Genomic DNA, 16,977 nt, shown 5'->3' with positions numbered 1-16,977 from the left:
CTGGGTTTTTCCACACCCATAACCCCCCTCCTGGTCATCTGAGGAATGTGAGTGGCTAAGCCCCGCCCCCACTCCTGAAGGTTCAACTCTCCTGAGAACTGACCCTGGTGTCAGTTCTCAGGTTCTTCCCAACCCTGCTGAAAGGTTGCTTTTGTGTGTCATTTCCCGGCCTTTCACAGCCCGGCTGGGTGTCACATCAGGTCACTCCCACTAGGCTCCTGCACAGACACCTTCCAGCCACGTCTCCTGGTGTCTAGGTGCACTGGCTTTATTTCCCACAGATCTAGCCACAAGGGTTCGTACAGGAATGCCACCTGACTGCCAAGACTCACACAACACAATAGAAGTCACGACTAGGCTGTCAGTGATCCTTGGCTCCCACTGAATACTCTGGTACACGGACTGAGATCCATACCCGGAAGAAAAGGAGCCTGAAGCACTTTTCAGCAGAAAGCAAATAACATCTCTTCCAGGCTGATGCACAGTTATGAAAGACCTCAACCCTTCTCCTTAATAACTGGGGTTAAGTCTGGCTGTGTATGAAAGAAAATGGTCTAGCATACAGCAAGAGGGTGAGGGAGTAGACAGAGCTACTGACCGTTTGTGAAGCTCTTTCTGTCCATGTCACTGTACAACAGTCAGTTCACATCCATCGGGACAATAGGAATGACCACCTCAGGGCTGTCTGAGGACTCATAGGACATCATGTGTAATTGTCAGTGTGCAAGATGACAAGGAAGGTGACACTGCTTGTCTCACTGAGACTGCTTGGGGTGGGTATCTGGCAGGTAAAGGGAAGGGAAACAAGAAGGCAGCGAGAGGGGCACTAAGGAAGGTGTGACAGCAGGCATGAGGGCTGGGCTGTGTTTGCAGAGTGCTCGCTTAGTGTGCACGACGGCCTTTGTTGGATTCCTAGATTATGGTAGTGCATACTGTAATCCCAGGAGATGGAAATGGGACAACCAGAAGACCAAGGTCATCCTCAGCTGCCTACTGAGTTTGAGGGCAGCTTGACCTACATGAGGTACATACATGTACCTATGTAGGAAGATGTTATGATACTCACTGTGCTAACAAATACATTAATGAGTATAATAAAGAAAACCACCAACTCTTTTTGTTTTGTTTATCCTTTTTTTCTTTTCTTCTTCTTTTTTTTTTGTTTGTTTTTCAAGACAGGGTTTTTCTGTGTAGCCCTGGCTGTCCTGTAACTCACTCTGTAGACCAGGCCGGCCTCAAACTCAGAAATCCACCTGCCTCTGCCTCCCAAGTGCTAGGATTAAAGGCATGCACCACCACTGGCCGGCTAACCACCAACCCTTTAATGTCCATCTCACCAGAAGTAGAAATTAGAGCTGGGTGTGGTGGCACATGCCTGTAACCTCAGCCCTTGAGGTGGAGGTAGGAGGATTGTAACTTCAGTGCCAGCCTGGGATACATAAAAAGTGTCAAGTCAGTCTTGGCTATACAAGAACCTGTGTGCCTACAATAACTGGTTCCCGTCTTGAATGGTGGGTTAGATTGAGTGGCTTGTTTTTAACTACAGTTGCCAGGTAGAATATGAGATGCCCAGTTAAGTGAGAAATTCAGGTAAAGGGCCATGAACTTTCCTATAATACATTCTGCATGTAGTATCACAGACCTACGCTAAAAGCATAACTATCCTTCATATTTAATTGTGCATCCTGTTATTTAGTGCTAAAACTGTCAACCCCACTGTGAATGTGGCTTAGTAACGGTTTAACTTCTAAGTCTGAGTCATATAAGGCACCCAAAACTTTGGGCTGCTCTCTTGTAGACTGACACGTTTGAGAAGCCAGATACAGCATTGTAAAGACACTACCAACAGGCGTTGAAGAAATCGCCTATAACTCCCGCTGGAGGGCAGCACCAGTGTCACTTATCAGATGAGGAAGTACCTTTTGTTGTTTGTTTGTTAAGTAGTGGTAGAAGCAGGGCTGTAACTCAGTAGCAGAACACTTGCCGAGCATGGTCAAGGCCCTAGGGTTGATCCCAAGTATTGCCAAAAAAATGTTTTAAGTAAGGAGATTTGATTGGAAGTCCATCTCTCTAGTGTGCATGTTCTTCGAATGTGTGTGGAGGCCAGAGGACCACTTTGGATGTTGTTGCTCAAGCAACTATCTGCTTTCCTTATTTTCAGGCTGGGTCACACACTGGCCTGGAACTCTCCAAGTAGGCTAGGCTGGGTGGTCAGTGAGCCCCAGGGACCTGGTTGACTCTGCTCCCCCAGCTCTAAGAGTACCACACACAATATGACACCCCGCTGATTTCTTAACCGAGGTTCCAAGGATCAACTCTGGTCCTCACGATTTTAACTTGGGGCCTGACTCTTCTGGACTTGTGCTTTGAGGAAGTTATTTAATCCCTCAAAAGCCTTGTCCCCTCTCCCCCTGGCATATTAATACAAGACTTTTATGATGAGAAATATTAGAAATAGCAGCTAAAGTTTCTTAGTTTGGGATATAACGAGCGATGTTCTAAGGACTCCCCAATAGTCCATTTGAGACAAGTACAGTCCTTACTCCCTTTTTACCTATTTGGAAACTGAAGCACACAAATTACACAGATGTCCATAGCTGATAAGAACATAATATTAGCCTGGCACATTGTGGACATCTTTTAAAAGTTGCTCAGGTACATTTAATCCAAAGCTGACAGGAAACGAGCTGCAGTGACCTAAAGTAACTTCCCAGGCCAGCTCATCGCCACTCCCTGCCCCCCACCTCAGTGACACAATGAGTCAGGTGGGGGACCTCCTGCGCCAGCTGGGTGAGCCCTTCAGATGTACCTATTAGCGCCCACTGGGGCAGACCTAGACTGGAAACCTAAATTTGCATCTGGCCCATAAGCCAGTTCTGGTGATTAGCTCATCAGCTCATATCATACAAAGGGGAGATGCCACATCAGGTGTGAAGATTTCAGCCTTCTCTAACCAAGTCAGAAGGCTGGGTGGAAGGCCCAGAGCAAGAGGGCAAGGCCCTCTTCCAGCAGAGCCTCTGGCTGACCACCCTCTCCACTAAGAGCAGAGCCCAAAGAGCTCACACTTGATAGCCCTGTCATGAGGCCCACGACGTCACCTCCAGTGATCTGCTGAGCCCTCCAGATAGATCCCCACACTGCTACACACCCTGTCCATCTCCCACTTTTCTATGTGGATGGCATGTTCTCCTGTTCAGGTCTTCATGAGCAACTGGACAAAAAAGTACTGGGCACAGAACCCACCTCAGAAGCAGCTCCTCAGGGAAAGCAATGGAGGAGCCTGCTGACTTTCTCCAAGTGTGACTCACCAGGGCTGACGAGACGCGACAACTCTCAGCACCAGCTCCACTGAACTCCCAAGCAGGGCCCAGAAGCATGGCCAAGGTGTCCACTGGGGCTCCAGGAGACATCAAATACTGGAAATCATCAAGTGATCACAGAAGAGCACTGGCTACCTACATCTTACTGACAGCCAGACTCACAGGAGGCCACATCGCCATCTTACGGCAGTGAAGGAACTGCAGGCTCTTGTGTTACTGGATGAATGCTGAACAGCTTTAGCACGGACTACCCACAGCACAGTCGGCAAGTGTGTGGATGTTTCCATGCACAGGGCAGTCTGAGTAGACATTCTACAAACAGAAATCACGTCTGCAGAGTGAGGTTTGAAGACGTAGGGACTTTTACAAAGTCGAGAATACTGTATGTTTTAATCTTCGAAAATAATGCATAGTGTGCTGGCTAGATTATAGGTCAACTTGACACAGGCTAGAATTATCCGAAGAGGGACCCTCAGTTGAGCAAATGTCCCCACAAGATTGGCCTATGGGCAAGCCTGTGACACATTTTCTTGACTAATGATATGGGAGGGCTCAGATCACTGTGGGTTGTCCTGGGTATTATAAGAAGACAGGCTGAGCAAGCCATGAGCAAGCAAGTAGACAGCACTCCTCCATGGCATCAATTCCTGTCCTGCTTGAGACCTTGCTTGCCTTGACTTCTCTTAGTGATGGAGTGTGACCCAGAACTATAAGATCATATAAACCCTTTTCTCCCCAAGTTGCTTCTGGAAACAGTGTTTTATCACAGCAATAAAAACCTTAACTAAGACACAATAATTTTGAAATTTAAGCAGTAAAGTGTGTTTGAGAAGTGTGTGAGGCACTCATGGGGAAAGCTGTGGTGACACTGTCTTTGAGATGTTTGAGCCAGTTGCTGAGTGTGGTGGCACACATGCTGCCGTGAGCTCCAGGTCAGCCTGGAGCAAGTTCCAGGACAGTCAAGGTTGTTACACAAAGAAATGCTGTCTCAAAAAAAAAAAATGTTTTAGTAATAACAGTATATGCTAGCATTGTTCTATGTATATGTGTTTATATGCACAGAAAGAGAGGGGTAGAAGCCACTTGACAAACAGTGACCCCTAGTGGATCAGAATGAAGGACACACAGACTGCACTGATTATTCCTGCAACTTTTGACTACATTTGAAATATTCTCAAAGTCAGAAATTTAAAATAAACCAAGGTAAACTAAAAGACAGGATCCTAGGGAGCCCCCTACAGACCAGGGAATGGAGGCTCAGGAGGACCTTTGGAATCTGGGCAGAGACTTGGCCCCCAAGAAGGGACAGGATTTTTTTTTTTTTTTCTTTTTTGGTTTTTGGTTTTTCGAGACAGGGTTTCTCTGTGTAGTTCTGACTGTCCTAGAACTCACTCTGTAGACCAGGCTGGCCTCGAACTCAGAAATCTGCCTGTCTCTGCCTCCCAAGTGCTGGGATTAAAGGCGTGAGCCACCACTGCCTGGCTAGGGACAGGATTTAAAACAGGCTTAAATGGCTTTATTTTCTCCATGATTTTTCCTCCCAAGAAGCCAATGTCCTTACGACACAGAGTGATTCCAGGATTTAGAGATTTAGGATTAAATTAATCATTTAATCGGTGAAATTAGACCTAGAGACAGTGGGGTTTGTGGTCTCATCAAGTGACTAGAGAAATCCTTCACTGACTAGCGATGCCCACGACTGGCCTGTTCAAGGGACATGGCTTGACACAGCTCTTCCTCTCACGATGCAGTCACATGGCTTGCTTGAGTTGGTAGGCACGTTCTGGACAGGGCTTCTGGCAGGGACCGTCACCTCCGATGATCTGCTCCAATGGCGTCTGTGACTGTGTTAAAACCCTGTTCCCTGGAAAGGAAAGTAGCAGTCTGTTACTCTAAGGAACCCATGCTCACTGTGAGCACACTGCTTACTACACCGTGCCACCCAATACAACTTGTGACCTCTACTCTACCCTTACCCAGGTAGCTGCACAAATGTCCCCCCAGGCCTTCTGTGCAGGAAGGGAAGTAACTTATATCCTGCAGCTCCCAGACACTGAGTCGATGTAAATTCATTACCTGCTTTGTTTTGCTAGGGCTCCTCCATCCCCAGGGGCCTGAGAAAGTAGCAAGTCTTGCCTGGCAGCCAGCAGCACTGCCTCAGAATCATTCTAAATTCTCTTGGCACTGTTGGTCCTTGGTCAAATGTGCAGCAAAGAAATCTTCCCACCCTGCCATCAGCGTTTCCCTCCAGCCCTTTGGGGGTGCACAACAGACCAATGACAAGTGTCACTTTCTAATTTAACCTCTCTGATCAACCTCCCTGTCCCAAGCTGCATCCAGCCCCACTCACTTTAGAAGGGCCTCCAGCTCACGCTTGACCCTGACCACAACTGGTGGCCCCAGGAAGGTGAGGGCCGTGTACAGCTGCACCAGGGAGGCCCCTGCCTGGATCTTCTCCAAGGCATCTTGTCCGCTGCTCACACCACCAACCCCGATAATGGGAATCCTGCCTGCAGGGAACACATAGCAACACCAGGAAGGAAGGTGTAAGGACCCAGGTCTCCATTAGGGCTCAGTCCCCAGACCGAGCAAACACAGAGGATGTGGGAAGGAACCAGGCTCCACACATGTCCAAAGACACCTTGCCTTGGGTAAGGGCGTACATCTCCCGGATGGTCTGGGTTGACAGATCTCGGAGTGGCTTCCCACTCAGTCCTCCTGTCTCAGAACGCAGAGCACCCTGGAGGCCAACAGGGCGACTCACTGTGGTGTTTGTGATAATCAGTCCGTCGATGCCCAGCTACAGTGTGAGACAGAGAAACAGCCTTAAGCCATGGACCTGAGGGACTCAAAGAAAACCAAGACTCTCACAGGCCTCACCCTCACCTACATCTTGACTGGAGAAGCTATCAGAACGAGCCTCTCAATGTGACACAGCAGCTGTCGCACACTGGGCCCATCACAGTGCCTAAGCAGGGTTGCACCCTTACAGCAAGCTGTCTGGGAGAATCAATCATATCTGAGCCCCCAGGCAGTGCAAAGAAGAACCAGGATTTAAGTCCAGGACTGCTGGGCTCATGTGTTCCCACTACTCTCCGTAGTCAGAGGCCTGGTGTTCGGACTAGCTGGAAAGGGGGACACACAATGGTCTAGTCCCAGCTGAGACTAGCAGAAAGGCTAGCACATCCTTTCAGGATGAATGTAGATCAGGAACAAGAAAAAGACTCATCAAACATATTTTCAAACTCACTGTCTGCCACCAAAGGAACTATACGATGACAGACAAACACACACAGAAAGGAAGTCACCAAACAGGCCACTCTGGGTTATCCCAGAAGGCAATGGACAATGAAGGCTGCTCCTGCCCTGCCCTGCCTGCCCCACCATGACTCAAACCTCTCTCGCCACGCTGGCAATGTCCTCCTTGTCCTGGGCCGTGAGATCGGGGGCTATCTTCACCAACACTGCTGGCTTCCGTGTTCCCTTCAAGGCGTCCCTCTCCTTCAGCACCTAGGTGGACAAGCCAGAGACAGGAACCTCAGAGCACAGCCCAGCGGTGCAGATCAGTATTTTGCAAACAGTCAACTAAAGCATCAGCAACTATCCCAAGGGGAGATGTGCCTACTCTGGCTGACCTGTGGTCTTGTAGCAACTAACTGCCTACTGCCTAGGACTGGGGATGTGAGAGGTCGGAGAGTGCTTGGGGAAGGTGTGGTGAGGGTTCCTAGGCCAGAGGTAGAGGACAGCTTCTCCTTAGTGGTCCTGAAAAGGAATAAGGAGGAAACACTGGGGAAAGGAGCATGTGGTGGTGTAATGACACACCTTGGACAGCAGGCAGCGCAGCTCAGTCTTTCCCTGTAGGCTCCTCAGACCAGCAGTGTTGGGACTGGACACGTTTACCACCAGGTAGTCAGCCAAGGGGCCCAGGATGCGAACACCCTCTACATAGTCTGCAGCGGCATCCGCCGAAGTCTTATTCTTCCCCAGGTTTATTCCCAGAGGCAGCCCATCTGTAAATACCAAGTTTGTCCTCACAGTTTACCAGGAAAAAATTTAAGTACAGGAAGTCTTCAAATCTTGAACCAGATGACAGAGACGAACCACTCTGCCTGGTGCAGCCAGCTGCCTGATGACTGAGAACTAGCTTGTCAACGCTGTGTGATTACCAACTGTGTGGGCACACTGAACCTTTCTCTTTTGAACTTTAAATGGAGAAGTTAGAAGTCCTAAATACTAGAAATAACAGAAAAACTAGAGGAAACTCGGCATATCAGGCACTTGTAAGCTCAGTTCTTAGGAGGGGCAGACACAAAAATCAGGAGTTCAAGATCATCCTTAGCAACATATCGAGTTCAAAGCCAATGTGGGCTACATGAGACATAGTCTCAAACAAACAAACAAATGCAGGGCCATGGAGATATCGTCTTGATGGTGGACCACATGCTTGGCTTACATGAGGCCCTAACATCAAACCCTAAACCCAAAAGGTAGCTTCAGAAACTTAGTAAGGCCCATTCCCAGCAGATCACACAGACCTCCTCCAGGCTCCCTCCATCACCTACCCCTTCATCTCCAGGAGGCACTGGAAACCCTCCAACCCCCACTGGTCAGGGGATCACGTAGGTAATCTTCACTCTTTCTCCTGTCCTCCAATCCCACCCCCCAGTCTTATCCTCTCCTTCCTCTCTGTCCCCATCCCCACCCAGACCCCAGGAGCACACCCAGCTCTCCGCCCTCCTGTAGACTCCCAGCTCTACCACTTTCTAGCTCATGCTCACTCCTCAGAGTCTGCTCCCAACACCTAGAAACACTTTCTCCCCGGGACTACCAGCGGCCACACCGGCAGCATCTCAGAAGCACTCCCTACCAGGCCACCCACAGCCACCACACTCTCCTAGGGGGCAACAGAAACCAAGGAACAGGATGCCAGCCCAACAAAGGCAAGAGCAGAGAGGAGCACCTAGTATTACAATCGTCTCAAACCCAGTTGCCTAGATGGCAGCATAAAAACACAGCAACAGCCAGGATGGCATGTCTCCTCTAGGGCCCAGCAACCTTACCACTCTAGGCCTGAGAAATGCAATATAGGGGAACTCGAGACAAGGGTATCAGAATAGCTGTTCGGAATATGCTCAGGTCCTCAGCAAGGATATGAATAAGCCCATTAATAAAATCTATGAAACATGAATGGGGTGAAATGAAGAAAACAGCTCAAGACACGAAAGAGGAAACAGAGTCACAAAAGAAAATCTCAATTGAGGGAAAGCCGGAAATCAAAAACTTAGGAACTAGAACAGAAACCTCAGAAGCAAGCCTCACCAATGTAATACAAGAGATGGAAGAGATAATCTCAAGCATTAAAGACAAGATAGGAGATATATACCTTTAGTCAAACAAAATGTTAAATCTAAAAAAAAAAAAAAAAACCAGGCACAAAACAGCCAAGAAATCTGGGACACCATGAAAAGACCAACTCTATGAATAATAGGGCTAGCGAAAGGAGAAGAAACCCAGGTCAGAGGTACAGAAGATATTCTCAACAAAATCATAGAAGAAAATTTATCTTGCCTGACATGGTACAAGAAGCGAGTACACTGGACTAGAAAATAAGTTCCACACTATACATAATAATCAAAAAGCAAAATGTAGAGAACAAAGCAAAAACTGTAAGAGAAAAAGACTGATAACATATAAAGGCAGATAGTCCTATTAGAATAACATCTGACTTTTCAACAGGGACTCTAAAATCCAGAAGGACCTGCATGTATGTTCTATAAACAAAGAAATGACAGATGTGAACCCAGATGGCTCTACCTTGCAAAACTTTCAATCACGATAGATGGAGAAAGAAAGGACGGTGCTCCATGGTAAAACCAAATTTAAGCAGTGTCTCTATACAAAGCCAGCTCTATAGAAGATGCTAGAAGGAAAACTTCACCCGGATGATGTTAACCACACCTGGGGGGGAAAAACATGAATAAATAATATCAGACAAGCAAATCAAAAGAAGGGGGGAACCCACACCACATCAACAAGCCAACAGGAGGCAGTGCACGCTCATTGTTGACACCTCTCAACATCAATGGCCTCAATATCTCAATAAAAAGACACACACTAACAGACTGAATTAAGAGGCAGGATCCATCCTTCTGCTGCATCCAAGAAACACACTTTCACATCAAGGAAGAACACCACCGCAGAGTCAAAGGATGGAAAAAGATAGTCCAAGAAGATGGACCAAGGAAGCAAGAAGGTGTAGACATGACAAAATAGAATTCAAACTAAAATAATCAAAAGAGGTAGGGAAGGGCACTACATAGTCACCAAAGGAAAGACCCACCAAGAGAATGCTGCAATTCTTAACACCAGTGCACCAAACACCCAGGCATCCAAGTTCATAAAAGAAATGCTACTGCCGCTTTAACCACATACTGACCCTTACACTCTCACAGTGGGAGACGTTAATACCCCGCTCTTGCCAAGAGGCAGATCATCCAGACAAAAACAAAACAGAAAAATGCTGGAGCTAACTGATATCATAAAACCATATGTGCCTATCTACAGATATCTACAGAGCATCTCATCTAAGCACAAAAGAATATACCTTCTTCTCAGAAACTCACGGAACTTTCTCTAAAACTGGCCACATACTCGGACACAAAGCAAACAAAGGAGAAAAGCCTCCAAGGATTGCAGAAGGCGCTAGAGGAACCACGGGCATGGTGCCACCACCCAGGGCTTGTACCCCAAAATGCACCTCATGGAACAAAGCAGACCACAGAAGACAAAGTGGAGCTCCCCATGAAAGCCATCAACAGTGCAGGCTGTTTGGAAAGTGAGTCCTGACGACGGCTGTCCTGAGTGGGGGGAGCGTGACAACCCCACTTTCTGCTTTAGCTCTCCCAGAATACACACTGTTAACATAGTAGACGAAAGGACAGCAGGGTGGGATGTGGGAAGGTGGCACTTAGGTCCAGCTCACATCTTAGCTCACACATGCCCTCTGCTCACCTCCAAGTCCCCAAGTTAGGACACAAGCCAGGTTCTGCTGACTTGTGACATTCACTTATGACCTTCGAGTTGGTGGTAGAGGTTAGACAGTCCCTGAATGGGAGGAGGCTACGTTGCTTTGTGTGCTCCTTTTCCCCTCTACTGCTGAATCGTGTGCCCTTTCCATGTTTTCCCCATTTTCTTTCAAATAGAGGAAGAAAGACCTTCCCCCAACACCTGACTTTACCTGCAGTGAGCTGGGTCTGCTTCTGCTGTCTGGCCCGTAGCCGATGTTCCACCACTGAGAGCCCATGGCTGTTGAATCCATACCTGGTGCACATAAACCCACAGTGGAGGGGCGGGGTTAGAAGGTGACAATGTAGAAAACGCACAGAGACCATCCCCATGCTGTCACCACTGGTTATTCTTCACTGTCAACTGGATGTGATTTAGAATCACCATGGAAACACACCTGGTGTGTCTGAGACTGTTTCCAGAAAGTTTAATGGAGCAGGAAGACCCACCGTGAATGTGGGCAGCATCATCCCATGGGCTCACGTCCCAAACTGAGTAAGGAGAAAGTGACTCAAGAACCAGCGTTCTTCACTCTGCCTCCTCACTGTTGGTGCAAAGCGACCTGCTGCCTCAGGCCCCTGCCACCGTGAGGCCTTGTACCCTCAAACTGTGAGCCACGTGATCCCTCCTTTCCTTAAGCTGCTCGCTATTGACGTTTTGTCCTGGCAACAAAACTGATAGCTAATGGGATCTGGACACAGCACTTTGTTGCTTACACAGAAAACAGCATAAACGGCGTGGTGATCTGCTGATGTAGTAAATACTCACCCAGACCTTCAGTGTGCCCATACCAAACACATATCACATACATGAGCAAGAAGGCAAAGTGTACAAGTGCCTGAGAACACAGGTGTCTATCCCTCGCAACTCCCTGTCCCACAAGACTCATACTAAGTACCACTACCCTGAGACCTGAAGTCACCTGTAAGAGCCAATCAGAAACACATGTATGTTGCCTGGTCATTCCCAAAGACATCACTCCCTGCCTGTAATGCAACAGAAAGATCGGTGACCTGTAGAGAAGTTTCTGGAAACAAGTAGGAAGCCCAGCCACACGCCAGCCAAAATCCCCACAAGGAGGCTCTCCAAAAAAATCACTTAGCAAAAAGTAGAAAGGTCCTCCCTCTGTGATCTTACTAACTGCACAAAACAAAGGCAAGGCTCTATACAGCTAGCAGGGACCATTTTAATGTAGTCATTAGATTAAATTCCATGTGCCATCATTCTATTTCTATAGGCCAGCACTAGGCAAAGTCAATGTTTTAGACATATACTGTAAAGTCTGCTGGCCCACATCCTCCCAAGTTGTTCCTGTGAGCAGGACCAACCCTCAGAGCACCTGGGAAAACCATCATCCCTGTTTCCCAAGGTTGGGCTGAGATCTCTGCCTGGTACACAGCAGATGTTCAAAAGGGCTCCTGAATATTCAGTGACAGAATGACCAGCTAGCACAGCCATTCTCAGCCTGTGGGTCACAACCCCTTCCACAGGAGTCCCATATCAGATCTCTTCTATATCAGATATTCACATTACGACTCATGACAGCAGCAAAACAAGCTACGAAACAGCAACAAAAATCATGTTATGTTTGGGGGAGAGGGGTCACCAGAACACGAGGAACTATATTAGAGGGTCCCAGCATTAAGAAGGGTGAGAGCCACTGCTCTGTCATATGAGAAAAACACAAGGCAGGTCTTCCATCAGAGATCCTAGCAGGGGGGAAGATAGCCCTGTGATGCTGAGCCCCCACTTACCTGTTAATGACAGCTTGGTCCTCAGGGAGTCGGAATACTCTGGGCCTGGGGTTCCCTTCCTGAGGCTGGGGAGTCACACTTCCTACTTCAACAAAACCAAAGCCCAGCTTGTAGAGTCCGTCCACAGCTTCCCCATGCTTGTCAAATCCTGCAGCAATCCCTACTGGATTTCGGAATTTGCGGCCCAGGACTCTCACTTCCTGGGAAGGAGACAAAGTCAGAGATATACAAGGCTACATCAAGTGGTCTCACAGCACGGCTCCCAGCATCCTGTATCAGAATTCTCTTGGTGCTTCCTAAGCATCACTGGTCCCAGAATAGGGATCTTGTGGAGGAAAGACACTCTGAGGGGCTCTGCAGGTGTTCTGGTGCCTTCTGGAGTCTGACATCATGAGGTCTCAAGGCTGGGGGAGACGCAGTGTCCCACCACAAGTGAACAGGAGACAGGAGCTATCTTGTACAATTACAGGGTATCTTCTTACCTGCTCAACCTGAACAGGAAATGGAGTCCTTGGTGACAGCCTTTGGGTCGTGCTACTCTGACACCAATGGGTACCATGCAGCAAAGCCTAAAACCAGCTTAGTACACAAACCCCAGTTGGCCTTTCTTCCACAACTGTCAAAAAGCCAGCCCATGGCTCTCCATAGAGAGTTGGAGAGAGGACATCACTGATGCTGGCTCCAGTGGGCTCTTAAAGGTGAGGTAATTGTTTACAAGGGAGAACCCACGTGGCCCTGAAATCAAGAGATGAGAAAGACCACTAGAAAAAGTAAGCATGCACACAGCACTTCAGAACCATGAGGCAGGCAGTGCAACTATAACGGGCCTTCCTTGAGGGTAGGTGTTCTCAACCCTAGCTGCATCACTGAGCCTGGGTGCTGTCAAGCCTCTCTGAGACTATGGTTAAATTGGTCAAGCAGGAGGCCAGGGCAGCCAAGCATCTCAAAAGCTCCCGCACCTTCCCAGGAGAGTCTAACCTCGAAAGAGAACTGGGGACTGAGGAAACAGCAAAGAACTAAAGAGGGAGGTAGACGGACTAAGAGGCTCAGCCTTCCCAGCTACAGAGGAGTAGGACCTCTGGGACTAGAGTGGGATGTACCATAAGGTTCCAGTTACTCAGGAAGTGAGGCTCAGAAATCATCTGAGTCCACAAGTCTGAGACCAACCTGGACAATGTGGACCCATCTCAAAAGAAAAAAGGTGGCATTCAGAGAAACAGTGGAAGAGGCACACTGGTTCTGTCATAACCCTGTCACCCAGGCCTGCCCTCATCCCCTTCACCCTGGTTCAAAGGCTGTCAAACTCAAGTTTGGGGTGAGGAAGACTTTAAGAGAGAAATGTTCTTTCTGGTCTTACAAAAGCCCTTTAGTGTTTGAGGTAAAACTGTACAGCTGCAGGAGACTGTCTGCTGTGGGGTGAGAAGAACCCTCAGGTATGGAAAGGAAACATACATAGAAAAGGGTCCTAGATTCTCAACAGTGACTCTTCCCCCAGAGAGGTCTCCGGGCATTTTGCTGAGTTCCCATGTTCAAGTCACTGCCATCTCCCATTTGGTAAGAAGTGCCTTAGAACTACCAAATGAACATGGGAAGCAGACGTTGGGAGGGTATGTGCTTTCCCTGGAGTCTCCTGCAGTAAGCTGACCACAGTACAGCAATGGTGCCAGGTGGGGCAGCAGAATGAGTTGTGGCTGGGGCAGGTGGTTGCCTAGGACTTAAGTCCTCACCCCCAAGGATGATATAACATCCAGGACCTGACTCTGATGAGGAAAAAGAAAGGACCCATCAGGCCAGGCTCTATAGCATCCTGCCTACCAAGCCTTCACACCCACCTAGACAGATGACATAACATCTACAAGTGACAGCCCTTCCCTGCTAACACTGTCCCCCTGTATCCATTAGCTGTTTAATGACTCCAGAAGATGTCCCTGATCAGCCCCGGGGTCTCAGCAAGGCAGGACAGTGGCCAAGGTTGGACACTGCAGTTAGACTCCATGGGTTTGAATCCTGGTCCTGCCACATACTAGTTGTGTGACTTTGGGCAAGTCACTTGCTTAGTCTGCACAATGGTTTCCTGATCTGTAGTTAGAGACGAGAATAGGACCTATCTCAGAGAACAGTTGTAAGGATGAAAGACCTCTGCCTAATGCTGTTCTGTACCTAAGGGTGTAACACATAATAAAAGACGCTTTTTCATTCTGGGCTCCAGATTCCAGCTGCCTGTGAACCTGTCAATCTGGTTTTCAAAAGCACAGTCACAGCAGAGTGCTGAAGAGTTTGACCTCTCCCAGGCACTTAAATGTAACACAGAGTGATCCAGGGGTACCTACCAACATATCAGAGTCCTGAAATTTAGCTCGTGGAAGGAGCCCCAGGGAGGTGACTCGAACAGCTAGCCGGTGGGCCGACTCGGGATCAAGCAGCCTCTGCAGAGCTGGCATCAGGTATTCAGCATAGAAATGGTCATCCCCCGTGGCTGTCAGGTAGGAAGTGAAGAGAAGTCCTCCACCCCCAAGGATGATAACTGCATCCAGGGCCCGCTTCTAGTGGAGGAAAAAAAGGACCCATGGGGACCCCCATCAGGACAGGCTGCAGCACCCTTCCTGGCCCTTCACACCTACCCAGAGGACATAACATCTACACAAAGCAACAGTCCTTCTCTGCTTTCACCGACCCCTTCATTTCCTGCCCACTCACACACCAGTCTTTGTAGAAGCTGTATCTACATACTTTCACAAGTTCTAGCCCTGAGTAAATAACAAGGGACCAGCCAGGGGATTGTCAAGACAGGCAGTACTGCCCCCTAGGGGCCGTACAGGGAAAATTTTAGTGAGGAAACAAAGCTAATAGATTTGGTGTAGAGAAATCCGCCCTGTCAATATTCTTCCCTGCTTAAAGCCGACAAACTAACTTCCCGTGTACTGATCTTTGAATTTTGCTATTGATATTTATGTAAGTTTTTTTTTAAAAAAAAACTTCCTATTATCTGAGCCAAGGGACAAGCTATATATAGTTCACCCCAAACACCAACTACCTCTCACATGATCTTACATACACACAGAGACCTTTTCAGGAATGCTGGTACCTTGTAATTGAAGGACAATTGTACAGCTTACACAAAACATTACCAAGAATAAGTCACCATTCCTATAACCTCACCAGAAAAGGTCTGCTGCTCCGCTTGTAAACCAGTGCACCCCTGTGGCAGTCGTTTCTACGTAGAGGCTTAAACACTTGAGCATCAATATAGGGGTGTTCTGACTTCTACATACTAAAATGCATGTTTCCGTTTCTCCTTTATACTGTAGTAAGGACATGGTGTTTGTTTATACTTTAAAATCATACCTAGAAAGTTTACTGGTCTGAAATGTCGTATGTGTACAATATAAAAGCGATTGCAATATAAACATAGCTTCAGTCTCGTTGGGTAGAGAACCACAACCCCAGTTCAAAAGTGGTTCGCTATGCTCTTGACAACTATCACTGCCAGATGCTACGTGGCTGATGCATTCATTCGATCCTTCACCAAAGGCAAGCAAACCAGCCTTGGTCCGAGTTCTTCAGGAGAGGGTAACCCAAGAGACAAATGGCCACGTAAGTACACAGCTGTGACAAGTGACAGGAAGGGACAAAACATGGGAGGATCTCGAGGAAGCAAGTTAAAACTGACTTTCAAAGGTTAGACACGAGCTAAAGAGGAGGTAGCAGCAGGAGAAGAGATCTCTAGGTGGATGAAGCCAATGGGAGGGGCCAGGGGATGGGGTGGGGGAGAGAGCTGCTTGGAACTAAAAGGAATGAGGCAGGAGAAGTGAGAGAGGTGTCAGCCAAAATTTGGCTAACAGATTTGTTTAAGTGCACTTGTTGCTCTGTCAGAGGAACAGAGTTCGGTTCCAGTTCCCTTCTCAGGCGGCTCACAACTCGAGCTTTAGGGGTCTCAGAGGGTACCTGCACTCACGTGCACACACGCATGTGCACGCGCGCGCCTACACTTTTTTTTAAAAAAGAGGATTTGTCCACTAAACAAGGAAGTAGCAGATATGATTAGATTTGCCTGCAACACAAAGTATTCATTCTCTCTCCTCGGGGAGTTTGCAGAAATGCCTCTCAAGAGTCAAGCACTAAGTCAAGGACACAACTAAGGACTCTACTCACGGGACTCCCATTCTGACCACACTTAATCTAGAAGGGTGGCCGTATGTCTTATTTCATCCCGCCTTGGAGCGTAGGAGATCGTGTTCTCACAAAGGCCCGATACTCGCTCAATTAAAAAAAGAAAAACACCCGCGATCGCTCAGGCTCAGCCTAGCCTCTGCCCACACACGCTTGCTTTTTGCATGCCCCCAGCTACGCACGTGCAGGCCACACGTCAAAAGCCCCAGCTTTTCGGTTTCCCAGCCTCATCCTCCTCCCGGCCTGTTATCCACATCACGAGTGAGCTTCTCGCACGGGACTCACTCTCAACTGTCTCCACGCCATGCTCCTTCTGCCACTAAGCCCGCCTCTGCCTGTATTCCATTGGAGAATGTGGGCTCGGCTCCACCTATCTCCCAAGCCCCGCCGGCCGGCCTGGCCCTGCCCCTAGATGTTGATTGGGCGGTTGAACGCGTGCGCTCTGCCGGGAGCCAGCTCCTTGGCCGGACGTGCCTACTTCTGTTTTGCCACCGTCACGCCTCCTAAGGAACGCTGCTCTGAAGTCGCACATCCTTCCTTCAGTGCATCGGTGAGGAGGAGGCTTCCGGAAGCCTCGGGTCGGGAGACTACTCCGAAGTCTGCAGACCAACCCCGGCGTCCGCCAGTGTGCACTACCCAAATGCTTCCCTGTCCTTGGGAAGGAAACC

The 16,977-nt window shown here is 48.5% G+C and overlaps 1 protein-coding gene across 2 annotated transcripts; it reads right to left on the bottom strand.

The window, feature by feature from the left end:
• Positions 1–4,814: 4,814 nt before the first annotated feature.
• Positions 4,815–16,769, bottom strand: Dhodh (dihydroorotate dehydrogenase (quinone)). 2 transcript variants are annotated; one of them, XM_028768655.1, is made up of 9 exons: positions 16,595–16,769; positions 14,470–14,682; positions 12,140–12,339; positions 10,558–10,640; positions 7,143–7,330; positions 6,717–6,830; positions 5,967–6,120; positions 5,671–5,830; positions 4,815–5,184 (listed from the first exon to the last, which is right to left on the bottom strand). In XM_028768655.1, exons 1-9 carry the CDS (start codon positions 16,613–16,615, stop codon positions 5,130–5,132), a joined length of 1,188 nt encoding a protein of 395 aa, XP_028624488.1. In that variant the 5' UTR covers positions 16,616–16,769; the 3' UTR covers positions 4,815–5,129. The 2 variants fall into 2 exon arrangements, with proteins under 2 accessions (XP_028624488.1, XP_028624489.1); XM_028768656.1 differs by having other exon boundaries at positions 16,492–16,621.
• Positions 16,770–16,977: the final 208 nt, after the last annotated feature.

This window comes from Grammomys surdaster, unplaced genomic scaffold (genome assembly GCF_004785775.1).
Source record: "Grammomys surdaster isolate TR1022 unplaced genomic scaffold, NIH_TR_1.0 187, whole genome shotgun sequence".
In the NCBI taxonomy this organism is placed as follows: Eukaryota; Metazoa; Chordata; class Mammalia; order Rodentia; family Muridae; genus Grammomys; species Grammomys surdaster.
This window is presented reverse-complemented; position numbering and strand designations above follow the sequence as displayed.